The sequence below is a fragment of the Salmo salar genome, chromosome 10 (assembly GCF_965601325.2).
Source record: "Salmo salar chromosome 10, fSalSal1, whole genome shotgun sequence".
Taxonomy (NCBI): Eukaryota; Metazoa; Chordata; class Actinopteri; order Salmoniformes; family Salmonidae; genus Salmo; species Salmo salar.
The window spans coordinates 86818576-86840848 of record NC_138300.1 but is presented as its reverse complement, the minus strand read 5'-3'; the positions used below and the strand labels follow the sequence as shown (position 1 = coordinate 86840848).

Genomic DNA, 22273 nt, shown 5'->3' with positions numbered 1-22273 from the left:
GATCATAATGAAAGTGGCCGTAACTAGCAAAGGATCATGGTCAATGTAAATAAGAATTTGTTCTTAACTGACTTGCCTAGTTAATTAAAGGTTACAATGTACTTGTTTTCATCCTGCCTGAGAGAGTCAACCTGCCTGAGAGAGTCAACCTTAATGTCAATGGTGTGAGGGCGCGAGCCTCCTTGTAGCATGCCGGCCCGTGATTGGTCTGTGTCGGGAACGTGGTCCTGTGTCAGGACAAATGTAGTAGTCAGAATGGGTCACTATTTCATTAAATGTCTCAATTTGTAGCGAACTTTCAAATAATGTTTGGCCGTTCTGTCGATTGTAATTGACATAGACTTTTTAGGGCAGAACAGGCCTTTTGGCACCACTAGGTTTCTACGCAGTAGCCGACCAGCAGAGCTCGTGACTTCATGCTCCAGACCGGACACTGGGGGCTTGGGTGCTTACACAGACACATGTACGAAAACACACAAGACACACATATAAAAAGAACACATTATTATCCTGAGCAATCTGAAACTCACTGTTGACAACTGCCGTGGCCAAGATGGCTGCCATCCCAGCCTGCTGGGGGAGGAGCTGTATCTCAGAGTGGAGGGATGCTGGGTAGACACCTGTAGGCTCCTCCTTCACCACTACACCCTGGGTCTTAGAGGGGGACCGCTGCTCCATAGAGGGTGTAGACAGCGTAGCCAGCAGACCGTCCCCTGTGGAGATGTCCTGGGTTACCTTACAATACAGCTCCTCACCTAGGGAGAAGAGATAGAGTCATACACACAACAACACATGTCACACCTGGGGCATGTACCGAAACACAGATGGTATTGTACAGTATATTATCTATGGAATGTATAGTAATCTATAGTAGGTCAAAAGATCTCCATTCTGGTCTCACTCTAATAAGAGATCTCTGATTGTAAATTTGGATAAGAGAACCAGAACTAAAAATGTAACGATGCAAATGGTGCATTATCTGCATGAGTGCTGTGTTGATTGTTTGGGCAGTTTGTAGAACCTTGGCTGTAGATGGTACAGTTGGTATCTGTTGCATCAGAGGTTAACAGGACTCTACGGAGCCAGCAGTCTGTGTCCTCACACACCAGACTCAACTTGGAGATCTGTAGACACAAATAAACAAACAGAGACCGTCAGACTTGCTCTGGAAACACAGTGTCACGGTTTTAATAAAGAATGAGGTACGGCAAATAATTATCTTAAGCCATCATCACGTATCCTCTGATTCTCACACACTTTTCCAAGTCTTTTCTGACAAACCTATTTTGATACAGAACATTATACAGACAAAGACCTACTGAAAAGTGAGGTTTAACAATGAATTAATCCTGACAATGTCCTCTGAATAAACTGTTCAATAATTAAAGCACATCGAATATACACTACAGTAAAGGGACTAATCTTTTCCAGCAGTAAGGGGCAGGCCCGTAACATGGGCAATCAGAAGCATAGAGGGAGAGGAAGGGGGCACGGGCTGAACAAAGACTCACAGAAAAGAGCTATAGACAGGGCATGGAGAAAGAGAGGGAAGGAACAGAGAGACCCCAGGAGAGAGGAGAAGAAAAGGTAAGAAAGGAGATCCGATGACGTTGTAGTGCTCCTGTAGTGCTCCTTTTCTCAATACACGATGGGACAAAAGGTGTGTGAGTGGAGGGGAGTCATAATCTAGCTGTGTGTGTTGAAGAATGTGTGTCAGTGTCAGCACATGTGTGAGTGCTGCTGAAGCCAGGGTAGGGCAGACCAGAGAGAAACACACACCTGTGCCGTCCTCAGCACAATCTTGTCTTTGTTCAGTGGAGGCTCACAGAGCATTCCACCTGACAATCACTCCCACAGGCTTATCGTGTGTCTGCATGAGACACACACTCATCTACGTACCTCTGTGTGTTACGGCACAGTTAAGCAGAGTGTGTTCGTAACCAAATATCTTATAGCAGTCCCAGTAAAATGTTGTCTTCTTTGTGAGGTTCAATGATACATTCATGAGAGTGTGTAGTAAAACCATAAACACAGTAGCATTAGGTTGAGCTCCACAACTACCGTATAGTATAGTTGCACAATGCCTATAGCAGCCCTACTCCTGTATGGAGGCCTGAGGACATATAGATTCTAGAACACTGTCTCCACTAGGTGGCAGCAGTCATTCAGCAGCAACAGCCCTGACACACGCCGCTTCAGGAGAACCACAGTCAGTCAGTCAGTCAGTCTGCTTGCTACAGAGGATACCTTGGTACACATATTCCAACATGGCACCACATGGACTGAAACTTTTTGAGAGAATATGAGGTATGAGTTTAAACTGACGTGTGTACAAGGACTGGGGGTATATGGGGTGAGTTGGGAGGCAAGGGAGGACAGTGGAAGGATTTATTTCTGAATCGGTCTGTTCTAGCCTGAAGACGCTGCGTATTGTATTTCATGGGGAACTTGCGCTGATGTAGAGATATGGCTTCTTTTGTTTTAGTTTGTAACCCAATGCTGGAGCCGTCTGAGCTATAAGTGCTGCTAATTTGTTTCAGACTAATTTATCATAAATCTATCACAATGCTTTGGTATTCACTGAAGAAAAGGCCAGTGTGGTCCAACTTGAGGAAATTTCACAGGAACATTTCACACTGTATATAGGACAGAAAAATAAAAGCTTACAACAGAATCAGTTGGGAGTTTTGGACAGTTTGAACAAATGCAAAATGCTCTCTGAGAGACTCTCTGAGACTAGCAGAGAGAAGATGAGGTGGATATGGTGGTTTAGCTGGCTCTGATCTGGCTTCGGGCCCTGACTGCACTGGGGCTTGAATGATGGCTGGAACCAACACACAGTGAGATAATATGAACTAAAAAGACATGGGGCAAGATTGCAGTTTGATAGGATGTGTAATTAACAAAGCCAACAGAGGCTGTGGCCGCCAAAGATGGTTGAGTTAAGAGGAGCAGAGAAGCCTCTAGTATCTCCCTAGCCTGGAGGACATAATCAACAATCACAGTATCAAATTAAACATATAATCAAATGGCAAGTCCCTACCACTGAACACACACACACACACACAACCAGCTAACAAGCACACTCCACCACTAGTGCTGTAAACTATCCCACAATGCAGTGTACAACATCCCTAACTGAAACACTTTCTAAGGAGGAGGGAGAGAACAAGGGAGGGGGAGCCAGAGGAGGACTAAAAGACTAAGAGGAGAAGAGAATGTTGCTCAGCGCTGCCTGCGTTCACCCTGGTGGTCTCCCTAGGATCCAGGCACTTTGAGAGCGCTTCAAGTCCCTCAGTGAGGGAGTCTTTGAGGTGCAGTCTAAGCCCCCTCTTCCGGACCCTCGTCTCTCATGAATATTAATCAGCTCAGCCGGGCTTTAATCTGCCTGATCCCCGCACTGCTGCCGCCGTGACGATAGCAAATCTAATTATTTGGTCTGATATTAACCACCACCAGCCCCCTCCCCACACCATACAGGCTCACCATAGCCACCTTCAACTCCCAAACACGCACACACACAGCCTCAGTCGCACGCACCTCACCGCAGCCCACGACGCCCTCTCCTTATCACTCCCAAAAACGCCCTCTTCTCACACCGATAAAACTTGAATGCAAATGATGCTCGGCTGATTTCATTTCTCTATTCGTTCATTCTGTAGCACTGTAGTTGCGGAGTATAAAAAGGAATATAGAATTCTCCCCAGATGCTCTTGTCTGGGGGTTGGAAATGAAGGGAGAAACCTTTCCCTGAACTAACTCCAAGTCTAACCTCGACTCAGATCAATTCAGCTTAATATACGGTTCAATTAAAGCAGAGGAAATAAGAAAACGCCTCCCCCATCCTCCAGTAGATTAGAAGATTAAGCCTTCATACCACTGTCAACTCTCCACATAGATTTTCATTTGCATACACATCATTGCTACCATAATTTGCTGAATATTCCCTGGTGATTAAAGCAATTATAGAATCCTGTTCTCTGTGGAACCATGAGAAACCCAATGGAATGATTGGTCAATAATGAACTTCTATTTCAATGTGTGCATCCTGGATAATGATATCATCCAAGTGTGTTTGAATGTACTCTATGAAGCGGACACAGCTGGACAGACGGAGAAGAAAAGAACAGGAAGGTAGAATAGTCTCTCCTTTCCTGGCCAGTTCAGCTGACTTCCACTGAATTCCACCATAGACCTCCTGACTATTGGGGCTGGCCTGGTCTTTACTCATACTCGTTATCCCTCTCGCTCTCTCTTTCACCCCCTCCTACCATTTACCTCTTCCCCTTCGCTTAATCTTCCCATCCCTCCCACTCTACAGTACTGTATGGCTAATCACAGCCTCTCTCATCCCTCTCTCTTTCCCATTCCTCGACCTCCCTCTCTCATTCCTACCCCTCTGTCTGCCCCTCTATCTCCCCTTCAGGAAATGGTTTCTTTCCCAAAAGGGGAATGAAGGGGGTACTCACTGTCCCAAACAAAGAGGTCACTGTGTGAATCCTCCAAAAATACAGAGAAGAAAAGGAAGGAAGATAAACATCAGAAACCTACTCAACATCCGCCTCTCACACACACACACACACACACATTCTCTCTCTCACACACACACACACACACACACACACACACACACACACACACACACACACACACACACACACACACACACACACACACACACACACACACACACACACACACACACACACACACACACATTTCTTTAACACAAATAAACACGCTCATTAATACACTAACACATGTGCTTACTGTACAAACACACTGAATCACATTCCCTTATACTGGTCTGCTCATGCACAACCACACATCTGCATATACACTATATATACAAAAGTATGTAGACACTCCTTCAAAATAGTGGATTTTGCTACTTCAGCCCCGTTGCTGACAGGTGTATACAATCAAGTACACAGCCATGCAATCTCCATAGACAAACATGGCAGTAGAATGGCCTTACTGAAGAGCTCTGTGACTTTCAACGTGGCACCATCATTGGACGCCACCTTTCCAACAACTCAGTTCATCAAATTTCTGCCCTGCTAGAGCTGTCCTGGTCAACTGTAAGTGCTGTTATTGTGAAGTGGAAACGTCTAAGATCAGATGTGAAGTGGTAGGCCACACACGCTCACAGAACGGGACTGCCGAGTACTGAAGCTCGTAAAAATCGCCTGTCTTCGGTTGCAACACTCACTACCTAGTTCCAAACTTCCTCTGGAAGCAACGTCAACACAATAACTGTTTCCATGGCCGAGCAGCCACACACAAGCCTAAGATCACCATGTGCAATGCCAAGCGTTGGCTGGAGTGGTGTAAAGCTCGCCGCCATTGGACTCTGGATCAGTGGAAACGCGTTCTCTGGAGTGATGAATCACTCTTCACCAAATGGCAGTCCAAAGGACAAATCTGGGTTTGTCTGGGATGTCAGGAGAACGCTACCTGCCGAATGCATAGTGCCAACTGCAAAGTTTGGTGGAGGATGAATAATGGTCTGGGACTGTTTTTCATGGTTCGGGCTAGGCCCCTTAGTTCCAGTGAAGGGAAATCTTAATGCTACAGCATACAGCGCATTCGGGAAGTATTAAGACCCCTTGACTTTTTCCACATTTTGTTACGTTACAGCCTTATTCTAAATTTGATTAAATAAAAAAAAATCCTGAATATACACAATACCCCATAACGACAAAGCAAAAGCAGGTTTTTAATTTGTTTTTGCACATTTATTGAAAATAAACAGAAATAACTCATTTAGATAAGTATTCAGACCCTTTGTGATGAGATTTGAAATTGAGCTAAGGCACATCCTGTTTCCATTGATCATCCTTGAGATGTTTCTACAACAGGCCAGATGGAAGCCACTCCTCAGTAAAAGGCACATGACAGTCCGCTTGGAGTTTGCCAAAATTCACCTGAAGACACTCAGACCATGAGAAACATGATTCTCTGGCACCCTCCCTACGGTGAAGCATGGTGGTGGCAGCATCCTGCTGTGGGGATATTTTTCAACGGCAGGGACTGGGAGACGGTCAGGATTGAGGGAAAGATGAACGGAGCAAAGTACAGAGAGATCCTTGATGAAAACCTGCTCCAGAGCACTCAGGACCTCAGACTGGGGCAAAGGTTCACCTTCCAACAAGTCAACAACTCTAAGCACACAGCCAAGACAACGCAGGAGTGGCTTCGGTCAAGTCTCTGAATGTCCTTGAGTGGCCCAGCCAGAGCCCGGACTTGAACTCGATCAAACATATCTGGAGAGACCTGAAAAAGAGCTTGAGAGGATCTGCAGCGAGGAATGTGAAAAACTCCCCAAATACAGCTGTGCCAAGCTTGTAGCGTCATACCCAAGAAGACTTGAGGCTGTAATCTATGCCAAAGGTGCTTCAACAAAGTACTGAGTAAAGGGTCTGAATACTTATGTAAATGTTATAGTTCAGTACATTTTTTATAAATGTGCAAACATTTAGAAAAACTGTTTACTTTTTCATTATGGGGTATTGTGTGTAGATTGATGTGGAAAAAAACAATTGAATCCATTTTAGAATAAGGCTGTAATGTAACAAAATGTGGAAAAAGTAAAAGGGTCTGAATATTTTTAGAATGCACTGTACAAATGACATTCTAAACGATTATGTGCCTCCAACTTTCTGGCAACAGTTTCGGAAAGGCCCTTTTCTTGTTTCAGCATGACAATGCATCCGTGCACAAACCGAGGTTCAGACAGAAATGGTTTGTCGAGATCAGTGTGGAAGAACTTGACTGGCCTGCACAGAGCCCTGACCTCAACCCCATCGAACACCTTTGGGATTAATTGGAACGCTGACTGTGAGCCAGGCCTAATCGCCCAACATCAGCACCTGACCTCACTAATGCTCGTGGCTGAATGGAAGCAAGTCCACGCAGCAATGTTCCAACATCTAGTGGAAAGCCTTCCTAGAAGAGTAGAGGCTGTTATAGCAGCAAAGGGGGACCAACTCCATATTAATGCCCATGATTTTGAAATGAGATGTTCGACGAGCAGGTGTCCACATACTTTTGGTCATGTAGTGTGCCTCCAAGAAAAAATAATCCAGGTTTGATGAGCTGCATGCAAATGACATGTAAAAATATAAAACTGCGATACTTAAAACAGGCAAGATAAGAGATTTGAAAATGAGGCACTCTTGGAAAGCGGGCTCCAGAACTGCCGGAGATGAGCCTCGGAGATAGGTTTTCCCTCTCTCCTTTACTCTCCGCCCCGCAGAAGCCAGCGCAGATGACAGCGAGCTGCAGATACCAGCCCAGTCACAGGGACTGAGTGATGAGAATAAGCACCCCCTCCCCATCAACTCCATCTCTCCATTCCCACCTCTTTCCATTCCATCTCCCTTCCTCTCTAGCACTGCCTTCATCCTTTTGCTGGCTTTTGCCATTGCTCTTTCCTATAATTTCTCTTTTTCTCCCTTTTGCCTCTCTACTTGCCCCTACCATAGTCCACCTCTTTGGTCCATTCCCTTCGCTACTCAACACCTTCTCAGTGTCTGGCAGGGGCAGGAAGAGGGAGAGATGCCATAGTGGAAGTGTCTGAGGAAGAATTCAGGCCTCTGGTCGTCCTGTGAGCTCTAGCTCTGTAGCACAAACTCAGGTCCTTGTTGCCAATGAACGTATACATGGACGTGCTCTCAACATATCTGCCATCAAGATTAAGCTAGTTCAGTGCACTTTATTATCATAGACATTCAGGAGCGATCAAGAGGGTGACAAGTGCTAAATTACAGATTTGGGGTCTTCTGGAGCGACTGTTTAAATTAAGATCTAATTTGAGAGGGCAGGGTGCAGAAGGCTGCCAAAGACCGTCTCTGTTGATAATTTGAGATCAACTGGAGAGATTTACCAGGAGGTAAACAAACACTGCTAGATAGAGAATGAGAGAGAGTGAAGGTTCTCACCTTCACTCGTCCTTCGTAAGGAACGACAGAGCAGTGAGGGGGAGAGACTCCCCAAAAGTGTGTTCGCAAGCCGTGGGTGGCGGGCCTTATCATTTGAGTTCTCCTGGAGAGATTATTGGGGGATTAGCGCTAACGCTTGTTTCTAAAACATGATGAAAAGACGTTTTGCACGTGATAAGGCTTTGAACTCCACACTCCGCTCCTTCTAGGATCATGCCTCTAGGCTTTGTTTCCGCGAAAGACAGGAGGGTGAAGAGAGGGGAACAAAAGTGATGCGGAAGTTGATTTGCTTTTACAGTGGTGTGTGCTCGGCAGAAGATGGTTTGGAGGAGTATCACTCAAACTAAGGTGAAACTGTAAAGCATGATGTTCTTTTATTTGTTGAAGCATTGTCATTATGAAATTATTCTAATTTGTTTGTTACCACCAAATCATCACTACATATCAGGTGTAACCTACTAATCTTAAGACTCTTGACTGAGAAATATAATCATCATCATTTGATCAATTTGTGATACAATCAAAACGAGGGGAACTATATCAGATGTGTCTGATCCAATCAGAAAATACACACCTCAGTTGCCATGAGACGAGGACATGTTCACTGAATGACAAACTCCCAGAAATCGAAGGAAACCTGATCAGCTCATCAGTAAACATTATTACGCTGTGTACCAAAGTCCAACATCCATATCAGACAGAATCTATTTAAATAGATTTTAATGCCTCTTTCTCAAGAGATGCAAATTACAGGATTTCCATATGACACACACACACACAGCCCAGTGACATTGATAATCTAATGAGTGAGATCTCTTTAAGAGAGACCTGTCATGGATATCAACTCACTATCCACCCCGTTTCCTTAGAACTGACTGTCGCTCATGATCCCCACCCACACAAAGCAACAAACATATGCGCGAGCGAACACACACATTTCTCGTAGAAGAATGGTGTCAATCCCTCCAATAGAGTTCCAGACACTTGTAGGTTCTATGCAAAGGTGCATTGAATCTGTTCTGACCTGTGGTGGCCTAACGCCCTAGTAAAACACTTTATGTTGGTGTTTCCTTTATTTCGGCAGTTACCTGTATATCAGATCAAAAAAGAACAGGTCTTATATTAGCTAGGATCTTTGTTTGTTGTGTGAGAGTGCACTAGTGTGCAGTGTGTGTGGGTGTTCAAAGTGAACGCTTGTCTTGTTGTGTTACAGGGTAGGCCCGTATTAAACTGATAGCTTATCTGGCAAGATCAAATAAGAAGCACATTTGCTCAGAGAAGGCAGAGCACAGCAGGCAGGTTTGGCATGGATCTGCAGGTCTGCCAAGCGAGGCCAGGCGGGTGGTGCCAAGTCACCATGTGATGTGATGAGGGGCAGAACCCCAGGGCTCCAGACGCCACTGCAGGCTGCATGACACCACCAGCGGGACAGGTCTGAGGTGGAAAGGGACAGGGAGGAGGTCACACTAACAGGACAGCTAATGGCATACTGCCATGAAACCAACACATCAACACTGAATGTCTCTTTTCTGTTACAAAAACATAATCTTGTAGCTGAATCAGGTAACCCTTTGTCCAATCCCCTACACATAATATTCCCTACTGAGGCCAATCAAGCAGAAAGGTTGGTAATAAGTGTAACTCAATCACAGCAAAATAAACAAAAGTTAGCTGTGTAAATTGGGCATTTGGAATTGTTTAGGCTGTCAATGTTGAATCTTTACACAGTACACGATGGCAACAATCACGCAAAGCCAAATAAATTGCACATCCATTGTAAGCACCAGTAGTTTATTAATAATAATTGGTCTCTTTATAGTGGGAGAGAACGCAGCAGAAAGCAATCTTGGCTAAGCAGAGATAGAGATGAAGGGCTGAGTAGTGGTGGATCTACTCTATTGAGGGTAACCCTGACCCCTGCTGTCCCCTGGGCTGGCGGCCTGGCGGGCGGGGAACTGTGGGAGGAGGATGCGGAGTGACAGTGGGAGACACAGGAGGAATGTGAGATTAAACCCACTATCTCCTCCTGACTGAGGGTCAGTCTTCACTCTTTCAGCCCGCAGATAGAGAGAGAGAGGGAGCGAGAGACAGAGAGAGAGAGATGGAGAGGGTGAGGTTAGAGAGAAGGTGAGAATTCAAAAGAGATGGTCAACTCCGAAAATCTAATAAAAACTGCATTGAGACGTAGTCTTCTTGAACATGATAGAAAGGGAAGAGTGAGAAAAGGAGATGAGCAGCGGAAGGGAGGAAACGAAAGATGGGTGATGGGTGTGTGGACTCAGAAATTCTGATAATAAACTAAATCTTAGAAATGAGAGCCTATCAACCAGAAATCAATCATTGGGATTTGTTGTCCAGGAGGATGGCGCCACGCAGAGATAAAATACAGGCGGACGTCTGGGGAGCAGAGGGTAGAGGAGAGGGGTGGGCTGGTCTGGGTTTGCTGGGCTGCAGCTGGGAGAGGAAAGGCTGCAGGACCAGTGAGTCAGTCAAGCTCATGGATGCATCAGCATGAGACAAAAAGTAGAGGAGCAGTCTCTCAGAGAAAGATTCATGGTCATTCAAGTATAATGTCTTCATATATTTATTAACCCTTTGGGGAATACATACGGCATATACCGTCATGTAATAACAACATCGCAAAGGGCCGCTACACATTTTGGATTATAAACTGGGTGGTTTGAGCCCTGAATGCTGATTGGCTGAATGCTGATTGGTTGAAAGCTGTGGTAAAGTATATCAGACCGTATACCACAGGTATGACAAAAAAGTACTTTTTACTGTTCTAATTCCGTTGGTAACCAGTTTATAATAGCAATAAGGCACCTCGGGGGTTTGGGTTATATGGCCAATATACCATGGCTGATGGCTGTATCCAGGCACTTCGCGTTGCGTCGTGCAAAGAACAGCCCTTAGCCGTGGTATAGTGCCTTCGGAAAGTATTCAGACCCTTTGACTTTTTCCACATTTTGTAACGTTACAGCCTTACTCTAAATTGTATTACAGATTTTTTCCCCTCAGCAATCTACACACAATATCCCATAATGACGAAGTGAAAACAGGTTTTTAGAAATGTTTGAAAATGTATTAAAAAAAATATTTAAAAAATACCTTATAAGTATTCAGACCCTTTGCTATGAGATGCGAAATTGAGCTCAGGTGCATCCTGTTTCCATTGAACATCCTTGAGATGTTTCTACAACTTGATTGGAGTCCACCTGTGGTAAATTCAATTGATTGGACATGATTTGGAAAAATATACACCTGTCTACATAAGGTCCCACAGTTGACAGTGCATGTCAGAGCAAAAACCAAGCCATGAGGTCGAAGGAATTGTCCATAGAGCTCTGAGACAGTATTAAGCATGGAGTTGAACCGATCGAACATCTCTAGAGAGACCTGAAAATAGCTGTGCAGCGATGCTCCCCATCCAACCTGACAGAGCTTGAGAGGATCTACAAAGAAGAATGGGAGCAACTCCCCAAATATAGATGTGCCAAGCTTGTATGGTGATACACAAGAAGACTCAATGCTGTAATCGCTTCCAAAAGTGCTTCAACAAAGTATTGAGTAAAGGGTCTGAATACTTATGTAAATGTATTATTTCAACAACAAAGAAATTTAATAGAAATTAGCAAAAATTTCTTAAAGCCTGTGTTTTCTTTGTCATCATGGATGTGGTATTGTGTGTGGATTGATGAGGGAAAAACCCAATTTAACCAATTTTAGAATAAGACTGTAACATAACAAAATGTGGAAAAAGTCAAGGGGTCTGAATACTTTCCGAAGGCCATATACCACACCCCCTCAAGCCTTATTGCTTAAATAGAGCATGGATTACAAATCTTTAAAAAGTATTTGATCCAGTCCAGAGAAAGTGTGTGTATGTGTGTGTGTGTGTTTTTGTGTATGAGAGTGTGCAATGTTCTGGTATCTGTATCTGGTCAGTGCCAGGAAAACTCCAGCTCAGAATCACATGATTAGATGGACTTTCAGCACATGATGAATAAGAGACAACTCCAGCGAGAGGAACATCCTGTCTCTAACATTTCCCAAGGAAATGTACATAGCGATTGGCCATGGGGTAATAGGAGCGTGTGCACATGCACACAAAGATATTTCCATTTCCCACCACTGACAGATCAATGGGTGATAAGTAATTGTTTTTATTATCCTGTCCTATTGACAGAACCCAACCCGCTACTTGACCTCTAATATCTCAATCCATGCACTTTGAACCTTCACCTCTGACTCCTGGTCATCTCCTGCATCTTCTGTTTGGACGATCCCAGCGTATGGCCCCCATAGTGTGTCGGTGGTGAGGTCTCTGCAGGCCAGGACCTTGGGGTAAGCAGCATCATCACTCAGCTCCAGATCATCTATAGATAGAAAGGGAGAGAAGAGAAAGGGAAGAGAGAGATTAAGTCACTAAGGTCCCACAAGCAAACAAGATACACAGCCAAACAAAATCAAACTAAATCCAGGTAAAAATACGGTCTCAAACAAAACACAACTACAATGATCTATGTCATGTAATGGCCAGAGCGCTGGAGATAACTGAGGAACAGACATGGGAGTCGAGGATTTTCGTAAACAACCGGTGTAGACTAACAATGAAATGCTTACTTACAGGTCCTTCTCCAACAATGCAGAGTTAAAAAATATAAAACATCTAACAAAAATGTAATTAGTGAAATGAGGAATAAATGCACAGTGAATAACAATAACGAGTAAAAGTAACATGGCTATATACAGGGAGTACCAGTACCGAGTTGATGGGTAATGGAGGTAGCTATGTACATATACTGTAGGTAGGGGTAAAGAGACTATGCAACAGGATAGATAAAACAGTAGCAGCAGCGTATGTGATGAGTGTGAAAGTGTGTGTCGTCAGTATGCATGTGTATGCGTGGGGTGTCCGTGTAAATATGTGTGAGTGTGTGGGTAGAGTCCAGTGTGTGTGCATGGAGTCAGTGCAAGAGAGTTAGTGCAAAAAAAGGCCAATGCAGGTAGTCCAGGTAGCCATTTGATTAGCTATTTAGCAGTCTTGTTTAGAGGTATTATGGCTTGGTGGTAGAAGCTCTTCGGGGTCTTGTTGGTTCTAGACTTACTGCACTTGTACTGCTTGCCGTGCAATAGGAGAAAGAACATTCTATGGCTTGGGTGGCTGGAGTCTGAAAATTGTTTGGGCCTTCCTCTGACACCGCCTGGTATAGAGGTCCTGGATAGCAGGACCCTCTATAGCGACTTACGGTCGGGGGCCTTGCGGTTGCCGAACCAAGTGGTTATGCAGCCAGTCAAGACGCTCTCAATGGTGCAGCTGTATAACTCTGAGAATCTGAGGGCCCATGCCAAATCTATTCAGCCTCCTGAGGGGGAAGAGGCACTGTCGTGCCCTCTTCACAACTGTGTGGGTGTGTGTGGACCATGTTAATTCCTTAGCTATGTGGACAATGAGGAACTTGAAGCTCTCGACCCGCTACACTATTTCTCCTTTGACGTGGATGGGAGTATGCTCGCCCCTCCGTTTCCTGGAGTCCACAATCAGCTCCTTTGTCTTACTGACATTGAGGGAGAAGTTGTTGTCCTGGCACCACACTGCACCTCCTCCCTATAAGCTGCCTCATCGCGTCGATGATCACTGCTAGCATTGGTTTGTGGTGGTAAACAGACAGCTATGAAAATAGTAAATAGTATGGTCTGCAGCTTATCACGAGGTATTCTAACTCAGCAAATACTCGAGACTTCATTAACATTACAGATTGCGCACCAGCTGACACACCCTACCTTTGTCTTACTTGAGTCGGTCTTGACAATGTATAGAAAAAACAGATATGTATATTATCCATATCCTTGTTCAGCCACGACTCTGAGAATAGAACATTCAAGTTTTTCAGGTTCCGTTGATAGGATAGTCTCGAACGGAGCTCGTACAGAGCTCATCCAGTTTGTTCTCCAGGGAGTGCACTCCAATACAACAGAGGGCAATGGTGGTTCACCAACGTAGTCGCGTCAGTATGCGCCCTTGCTTGCATCTCTTTTGCCGCCGCTTCCTCTTTCGAGACCTGGGTGTTTAAGGCCTGGTCCGGAGTAAGCAGAATGTCCAGAGCTGCCAACTTGTTGAAATAGAAATTTCCCTCCAAATCAAGGTTAGTGATCACTGTTAAGATGTCCAGAAGCTGTTTTTCAGTCATAGGAAATTATGGCGGAGACATTATGTACAATAAAAAAAACATGAGCTGCGCACATGCTGACAAACGACGAATATAAACTATAAAAATACATAATACAGAGAGTCGCACACTATTGGGTTAATCACCCAATAAATTACTGGAAGTTGATATATGGAATGTGCGGGGGGGGGGGGTTACTAGACTACTAGAACAGGAGGAGACAGGCCATTGAGGAGGAGAACGCTTCACTAACAAACTGACACCCCTTACAACAACACAGAGGATCAACCAAGTAGGATCTCAACAAAAATACACATCTCTCACAAAGGGATGATTGAGAAAGACATGTAGAAATTCACTGAGTCCAGTACATACAGTAAGTCGTCATATGACACAGCCCCCGTAGAAATGGTGCTCTACAGTGCAGTCCCATTGGAAACCTGCTGTGTACCAACCAGTGGTGCTCCACACACAGCGTCCGCCTGTCCCTCTCCCTCCATGTTGATTCTGTTGCACTGTGCCCCCCCCCCCCCCCCCATGGTTCAGCTTCACTTTCGGGGCTCGGGCTAAAGTGCCGAGGCGATAAGAGTGTTTGTCTAACACTCTCCATGTCAAAACACTCATCTATCTTCTCTGTATCTATCCCCACCAGAGAACAACAGACAGACGCTGATAAAATGTCTTTCCCACAAGCCTAGAGTGGGAGAGAGAGGGATGGAGAAAGAGGGGGTGGCAGGGAGAGAGAGTGAAGGAAAGGAAGAAAAAGATTCAGACGCAGTAGTGAGAAGGAGATGGGAACGAATCAAGCTTGTGAATGTGTTTTTGAGTGTGTTACTGTGTTAATGTGACCACCGTTTAACTCTGGTTGTCATAAATGGAGCTCATACCACAATATGTGAACACACTGTAAGCTACTGTATGAAACTGCACTGGGCTAACAAACTCATGATTAAACAAACTCCATTGTAAATCTCTAAAGCTAAAATGTATTTGATTCTCATGAAATGTTGAAGACTATACAGGCAATATGCCCATGTCTCTATTAGCTATTAGTCCGTGTTAGTCTTCTGTCCACATCAGTGAGGCTGAAGTCCAGTGTCCAGGCTTGGCCTATTACCCATCACCCCTGGTCAGATCACACTGTAACCGCCTAATCTCAACACTCCATCAATGTCCAGTCTGCTGCCCTGTCCCTGGCTGGCCTCGGTCACATGACGCCTTATCAACGTGAGCACCACTATTAACCTAATTGTGAAATTGTCTGCTGAGATTTTACCTTTGTGAGGAAATACAAAGAGAGCACACAGAGTCAGTGTTTAGAATGCCTATTCCCCCTCAGGAGACTGAAGAGATTTGGCATGGGTCGCCAGATATTCAAAAAGTTCTACAGCTGCACCATCGAGAGCATCCAGACTGGTTGCATCACCGCCTGGTATGGCAACTGCTCGGCCTCCGACCGCAAGGCACTACATCACTGGGGCCAAGCTTCCTGCTATCCAGGAACTCTATACCAGGCGGTGTTAGGAGAAGGCCCTAAAATTTGCCAAAGACTCCAGCCACCCTAGTCATAGACTGTTCTCTCTGCTACCGCACGGCAAGCGGTACTGGAGGGCCAAGTCTAGGTCCAAAAGGCTTCTTAACAGCTTCTACCCCCAAGCCATTAGACTCCTGAACAGCTAATCAAATGGCTACCTGGACTATTTGCATTGACTCCCCCCTCCCACACATATTTTTCCGCTGCTGCTACTCTCTGTTTATTATCTATGCATAGACACTTTACCTCTTCCTACATGTACATATTAATTACCTCGACTAACCTGTGCCCCCGCACATTGACTCTGTACCAGTACATCCTGTATAGAACCTCGTTACTGTTATTTTATTGTTGCTCTTAATTATTTGTTATTTCTCAAAAAAAAGATGTTTATGTATTTTTTTTAACTTCAGTTTGAGTAAATACTTAACACTTATTTTTCTTAAAACTGCATTGCTGGTGAAGGGCTTGTAAGTAAGCATTTCACTCTAAGGTCTACACCTGCTGTATTCGGCTCATGTGACAAATAACATTTGATTTGATTTAGAAGGTACAAATATTTGATCCTGCTGCCCAGTTTTCGCCCTCTCTATCATCTGTAGCACAGGAAGGCGGCGTCACCTCCTGGATGGCAGGGTCCAGCTCTGAGGTGCCCACGGCCAGCCGCCCGGGCACACCATCCAACCGGCGGCTTTAAATTAGAGATCAGTTTCATCCTCCCACTGAGGCGGAGGGAGTGATCATGAGGCCCATTTTAATCACTGCACATCTGTAATCTCTGCAGGTTAGCATGTCGCTACTCTACGCAGGGCCTCCTCCAATCCTAATCACTGCTAATTACCACTACCGCCCACCACAAAACCTCATAATGACCTGGGGCTCTTATCAATACTGAGGTACACAGCCCTGTTCAAAGCCCTGCCACTTGCCCACTCCGCCTGATACCCTGGCCCCTCTCCTCGCCTCTACACCATATCTATACCCTCACAGCCCTCAACAATATCCCCGGCCTGGACCACAGACATCATCTACGCTGCTGCGTGACCAGTGGCCACAAAAACACAGGCCTTATCAATAGGGATCTTTTACGACAGAGTCCACGCAGACCGAGTGGCCAGCCTTATCAATATAGCTCCAGTCTGGCAGTGTCCACACAAAGCCTCATCAATACGGCTGCTTCACCAGCCACTGGGGCGCCCTGTCCGTTTACAACAGCAGACAATAAAACAAATAATCACTCTATCATTAATGAAATGACTAATGCAATTACCCGATGAGTAGACAGATGGGGATAGAGGTAGGGTAGGACGGAGAGGAAGGACAGGAGGGTGAATAATGCAACATTGAGGTCATAAATTAGTAACAAAAATAATTTGTGATATACATGTACAGTATTTCAAATGCATCATTGACCTGGATGTAACCAACAATCACATTACCAGTTTTATTTTATAGAGACCTTGTACGTTTGTGACCTGTTGTGGCACGTATCCACAGACAGACTCACGCAAATTCCCTTCCTCTCTGAACCCTTCAAGAGGAACAAAGGAAACATCACATCTAAGCTGAGAAAAAAAACATACTTGGTAACAGACACCTGAAAGTAGTTTGACGAGTCTGTCAAATTGTCATGAGCGCAGTGAACATTGATGTTCTGCCTTTACATGGCCCTATGAGTAACCCAACACCACCAAATGGGTTATAAATTATATCATGTTAACGTACTACCTATGACTGTAGTTTATGGTATAGTACTGTAGGGGGGCCGGAGTTCAGACTAGATTACCCAAACAATGTTTTGAGACAGACATACAGTAGCACTTCCTGGTACAGGTCAAATACATAGCGTACATTTACGTAGTTATTCTCAACAATTCATGGGACTCTTGGACAGCAATTCATGGTCTAATGGACAAGAACTTTGAGTTATTGAGCAATGAATGACAACATCACCAGCATTACTCAACGACAATGACCAACATTACATCAGCCAACCTAACCTAGCGTTCTGTTGGTTGTCCCATATGCAAAACAAAATGCATGACCATCTGCACCGTCCAATGGGAGTCGAGCAGGCTCACAGGGACTCACCTGATTGGATCTCAATGACTAACAAAAAGCAGTTACACAACCCTAAGTAACAGGTGCTCCCCATTCCCCAACGCCATAGTCTCCTCTATCAAGGCTAATTGATTTTAAAAAACAATTGTTGATATCAAATGAGCACATCGCTGCGGAGCCATTGATTTTTTTGACACAGTACAACAGGAAATCTTTAATCGGGGCCGTACTACGACCCCGCGCTAATAGGTGAGGTTTAACCTCTGCTGAATGACAAATCCCTGAGCTTTCTTCCCCACTCACTCAGCATGGGGACTCCATCTCTGCTCTGCCCGGTAAATCAAATCAAATGTTATTTGTCACATGCTTTGCAAACAACAGGTGTAGACTAACAGTGAAATGCTTACTTACGGGCTCTTTTCCAACAATGCAGAGTTAAAGATTAAAATTAAAAGATAAAATAAAAATAGATGGTGACATGAGGAATAAATACACAGTGAATAACAAATAACAATAAGGAGTAAAAAATAACATGGTTATCTATATACAGGGAGTAGCAGTTCTGGGTCGATGTACAGGGGTACGAGGTAATTGTATAGGTAGGTATAAAGTGACTAGGCAACACGATAGATAATAGACTGAGGAACAAAGGAATGCCAAATCATTTCAGCCTCCTGAGGGGGAAGAGGCGCTGTGCCATCTTCATAACTGTGTGGGTGTGTCTGGACCATGTTAATTCCTTAGTGATGTGAACACAGAGGAAGTTGAAGTTCTCGACCCGCTCCAATACAGCCCTCATAGATGTGGATGGGGACATGCTCGCCGCTCCGTTTCCTGTAGTCCACAAACAGTTTCTTGGTCTTGCCGACGTTGAGGGAGAGGCTGTTTTCCTGACACCACATAGCCAGGTCACTGACCTCCTCCTTACAGGCTGGCTCATCGTTGTCGGTGATCAATCCTATCACCGCCTGGCCATCAGCAAACTTAAAGATGGTGTTGGAGTTGTGCGCAGCCATAAAGGGTTAGGGATAGGGTGAAAATGTCAGTGAAGACACTTGCCAGCTGGTCAGCACATGCTCTGAGTACGCCGCATGTCCTAGCCCCGCGGCCTTGTGAATGTTAACTCTTACTCATATCGGCTACGGAGAGCGAGATCACACAGGTGTCCGGAACAGCTGTTGCTCTCATGCACGGTTCTATGTTTCTTATCTGGAAGTGAGCATAGAAGGCATTTATCTCATCTGTTAGGCTCGTGTCGCTGGGCAGCTCGCAGCTGGGTTTCCCTTTGTAATCCGTGGTAGTTTGCAAGTCCTGTATTGACGCTTTGCCTGTTTGATAGCACGAAGGTCGAAGCGGGATTTCTTATAAGCGTCCGGATTAGTGTCCCACTCCTTGAAAGCGGCAGCACTAGCCTTTAGCTCAGCGCAGATGTTGCCTGTAATCCATGACTTCTGGTTGGGGTATAAACATACGGTCATTGTGGGGACGACGTCATTGATGCACTTAGTGAAGCCAGTGACTGATGTGGTAAACTCCTCAATCAGATGTGTCCCGGAACATATTCCAATCTGTGCTAGTCCTGTAGTTTAGCATCCACTTCAATGGATCATTTCCGTATTGAGCGCGTCACTGGTACTTCCTGTTTGAGTTATTGCTTGTAAGCAGGAAGCAGGAGGATAGAGTTATGGTCTGATTTGCCAAATGGAGGGTGAGGAAGAGCATTGTATGTGTTTCTGTGTGTGAAATAAAGGTGATCTAGAGTTGCCACCTCCAGTTGCACAGGTGACACGCAGGTAAAAATGTTTAAAAAAAACAGATTTTAGTTTCCCTGCATTAATAACATCTTGACGGTCTTGACGATGTATATCCATGTCCTTGTTCAGCCACGACTCTGAAAAACATAATATATTACAGTTTTTCAGTTGATAGGATAGTCTCGAACGGAGCTCATCCAGTTTGTTCTCCAGTGATTGCACTTTCGCCAGCTGCTATCCACTGCAGTGCCACAGGAGGCCTACGTTGCAGGCTTGGAGAGACCACTAGAATTAATAGTATCAATACCTGCCTGTGTGTATGAGACAGACAGACACAGAGAGACAGAGAGAGACGGGAGAGAGGGGGGGGAGAGAGAGAGAGAGAGACGGGAGAGAGAGAGATGAGAGAGAGATGGGGGGAGAGAGAGAGAGACAAGAGACGGGAGACACAGGAGAGAGAGACGAGAGAGAGAAAGCCCACTCCTCCAGTCTGGGTAGAGAAAAGGCGTGGTTTTCCACCTACACTCTCTAACAAGAAACATTTCCATGATCATCCAAGCAGAACCAGAGTCCCTTCGGGTCCAGTAGCGGTTCAGTTGAAAATATACACATTTTTGGGATATGCATCTCATGCTCAGGACGCAATCATTTCCATTTTACCCTCTGTTGCACAGCAAAGATAAGACACCTGCATCGCCACGCTAATCAGATGAGCTTCAACAGAACTTTATCATTGACATTTACGACTGTTTACCCAACTAATTTCTTTTAACTGCACTGCTGAACTTTTATCAGCAAAATACATACCCTAGGAAAGAGCAGATGCCAAACATGCAAATTCCAAATATGTGAAATAAGATAAAATAACTTAAAACAAAATGGGGAACATTACTGTAAGCCAGGGTGGCAAGACAGTGTTGACAAAATGTACTCCTGGGAATACAGACAGAAATGAAGAATGCTGACATTCACATGCAAAACTTCATTTTGAGTTCAAAGCCCAGTGGTTGAATGTGTTTACCTGCAATAAGAGCCTGTGATTGAGATACATGACTAGTAACACCCTTGTCTGAGTTTATGCTTCAAGTATACTTTATCACTCTAAAAACACAGCCAGCTGGGAGTCCAAGGTTATGTAAAAAAGAAACATACAAAAAGGACAAGCACTGAATGTCATCATTAATAGTGGCTATGTGCAATGTACTCCCTGTGTCTCCAGGAAGCTGTACCAACAGAGGGCACTGTAAAACAGAGAGCAGCTTTATTAGGGTCAAGGGCAGCAGCAGTAGGACTGGAGGGTCACAGACAGGGGAGAATGGTTAGATCTGATCAAGACACCAATACTACCCCTGATCTCCCCCCCCCCCCCACACACACACACACACACACACACACACACACACACACACACAGAGAGAGAGACAGAGTGTGTGTGCGTGCGTTTGTGTGTATATATGTGCGCGTGAGCTCAATCTCTATTCATTCTTTGCCTCAATCTCTTACAGCCTCCCCTTCCTCCACTGCTACCCTTTTAGAAATTGAAAGTAGAGACCTTCCAGAAACTCTCCCTGATAATCACACATAAATTAATTAGAAAATGTTTCTTGACATTCTCTCCGCATAGAGAGGGAAAAAAAAAAGACTCGGGCAAAGCCACAAAATTAATTGTACGGTATGTGACTTCGATAATTAATTCAATCATTAATTCATGTCTTCTTTAACAACTCCTTCTGGCTTCATGAAGGACATTTCAATCATAGCTGTATCAGGATGTAGAGTGTTCTAGAATGAAGCTACTGTAAACGGTCAGGGCCATGCACAGATTCACTAGCTAGAAGTTAGAAGGCCTAAGGCGCTATAATAATAGCGCACAAGGATGTGAAACAACATGCCATAAAATACGAGTCCTTTCCTTACACTCTGGTTTGTGTCTGTACTTTAAAAGAGCAAACAATTTTTAAACATAATGCTGCTTCCTGTAATAAATCTAGACAGAAATCACAGGCAGTGGTGTAGTGGAGGGTAAATGCAAGTAAACGCCGTTTACCCACCTTTTGCAGAAAAATGCATTAAAACAATAGGAAGCGTTCTTTTTGTCACTGCGACCGGTGAGCAGAGTTACCCACCTATTTGTTGACCACTACATTACTGATCACGGGTAAGAAAAGGGAAGTATTAATGGGCTAACGGAGGAGAGACAATTGAGTCTGCTCTTGTTCCACTTCCAAAAATGGCTACTTTGTTCCTACAGTATTAACGGCAGCTTTTGTTAGAGGAGTGTGTCAGAAAAAGTGTCAGAAATTCCCATTTCCTGGTGTTAATTCATTGAATCAGGCTGGAGGAGGTAACTACTGTATTGACATCCAATCATTCCAGAGATATTTCCATTTGGGCACACCAAGCCAATGATGCGTTTCATAAAATGCATCACCCTCTCCAAGTTCACCACAGTACAGTACATGTGACAATGCTCTTTCCCCTGCATGAAATCTCATCACACACATCAGATCTAAACCATATAAAAACATTCAGTATAGTGGAGCAGTGAGCTGGAGTGGGAAGTTGGTGTGAGTCTGGCAGTGGAGAGATAGAGGACAGGAGGGGGAAAGAACGAACTGAAACGCAGGGTAGGAAGGACAGGATGTGGGCTAGCACTGCTGAGAAGCCAGGCATCTGATAGGGTTGTAATCACCATGGCTCTGTCCCGGCAGCAGGCGCTAACACATCGGCGATGGGAGCAGCTGGGCTGATAGGGCCTGGACAGCACTGAGAAATGTTCCTTTAGATTATACCCCTCGCCTATCAATC

The 22273-nt window shown here is 44.7% G+C and overlaps 1 protein-coding gene across 1 annotated transcript in view; it reads right to left on the bottom strand.

Moving 5' to 3' along the window:
- Nucleotides 1-22273, bottom strand: part of zfpm1 (zinc finger protein, FOG family member 1) — an 85096-nt gene that overhangs the window by 9682 nt on the left and 53141 nt on the right. Inside the window, exons 4-6 of the mRNA XM_014124275.3 lie at nucleotides 12189-12322; nucleotides 1022-1124; nucleotides 531-755 (exon numbers count right to left, since the gene is read on the bottom strand). Coding sequence (XP_013979750.3) covers nucleotides 531-755; nucleotides 1022-1124; nucleotides 12189-12322 — 462 coding nt within the window. The remainder of the gene's footprint in view (nucleotides 1-530; nucleotides 756-1021; nucleotides 1125-12188; nucleotides 12323-22273) is intronic.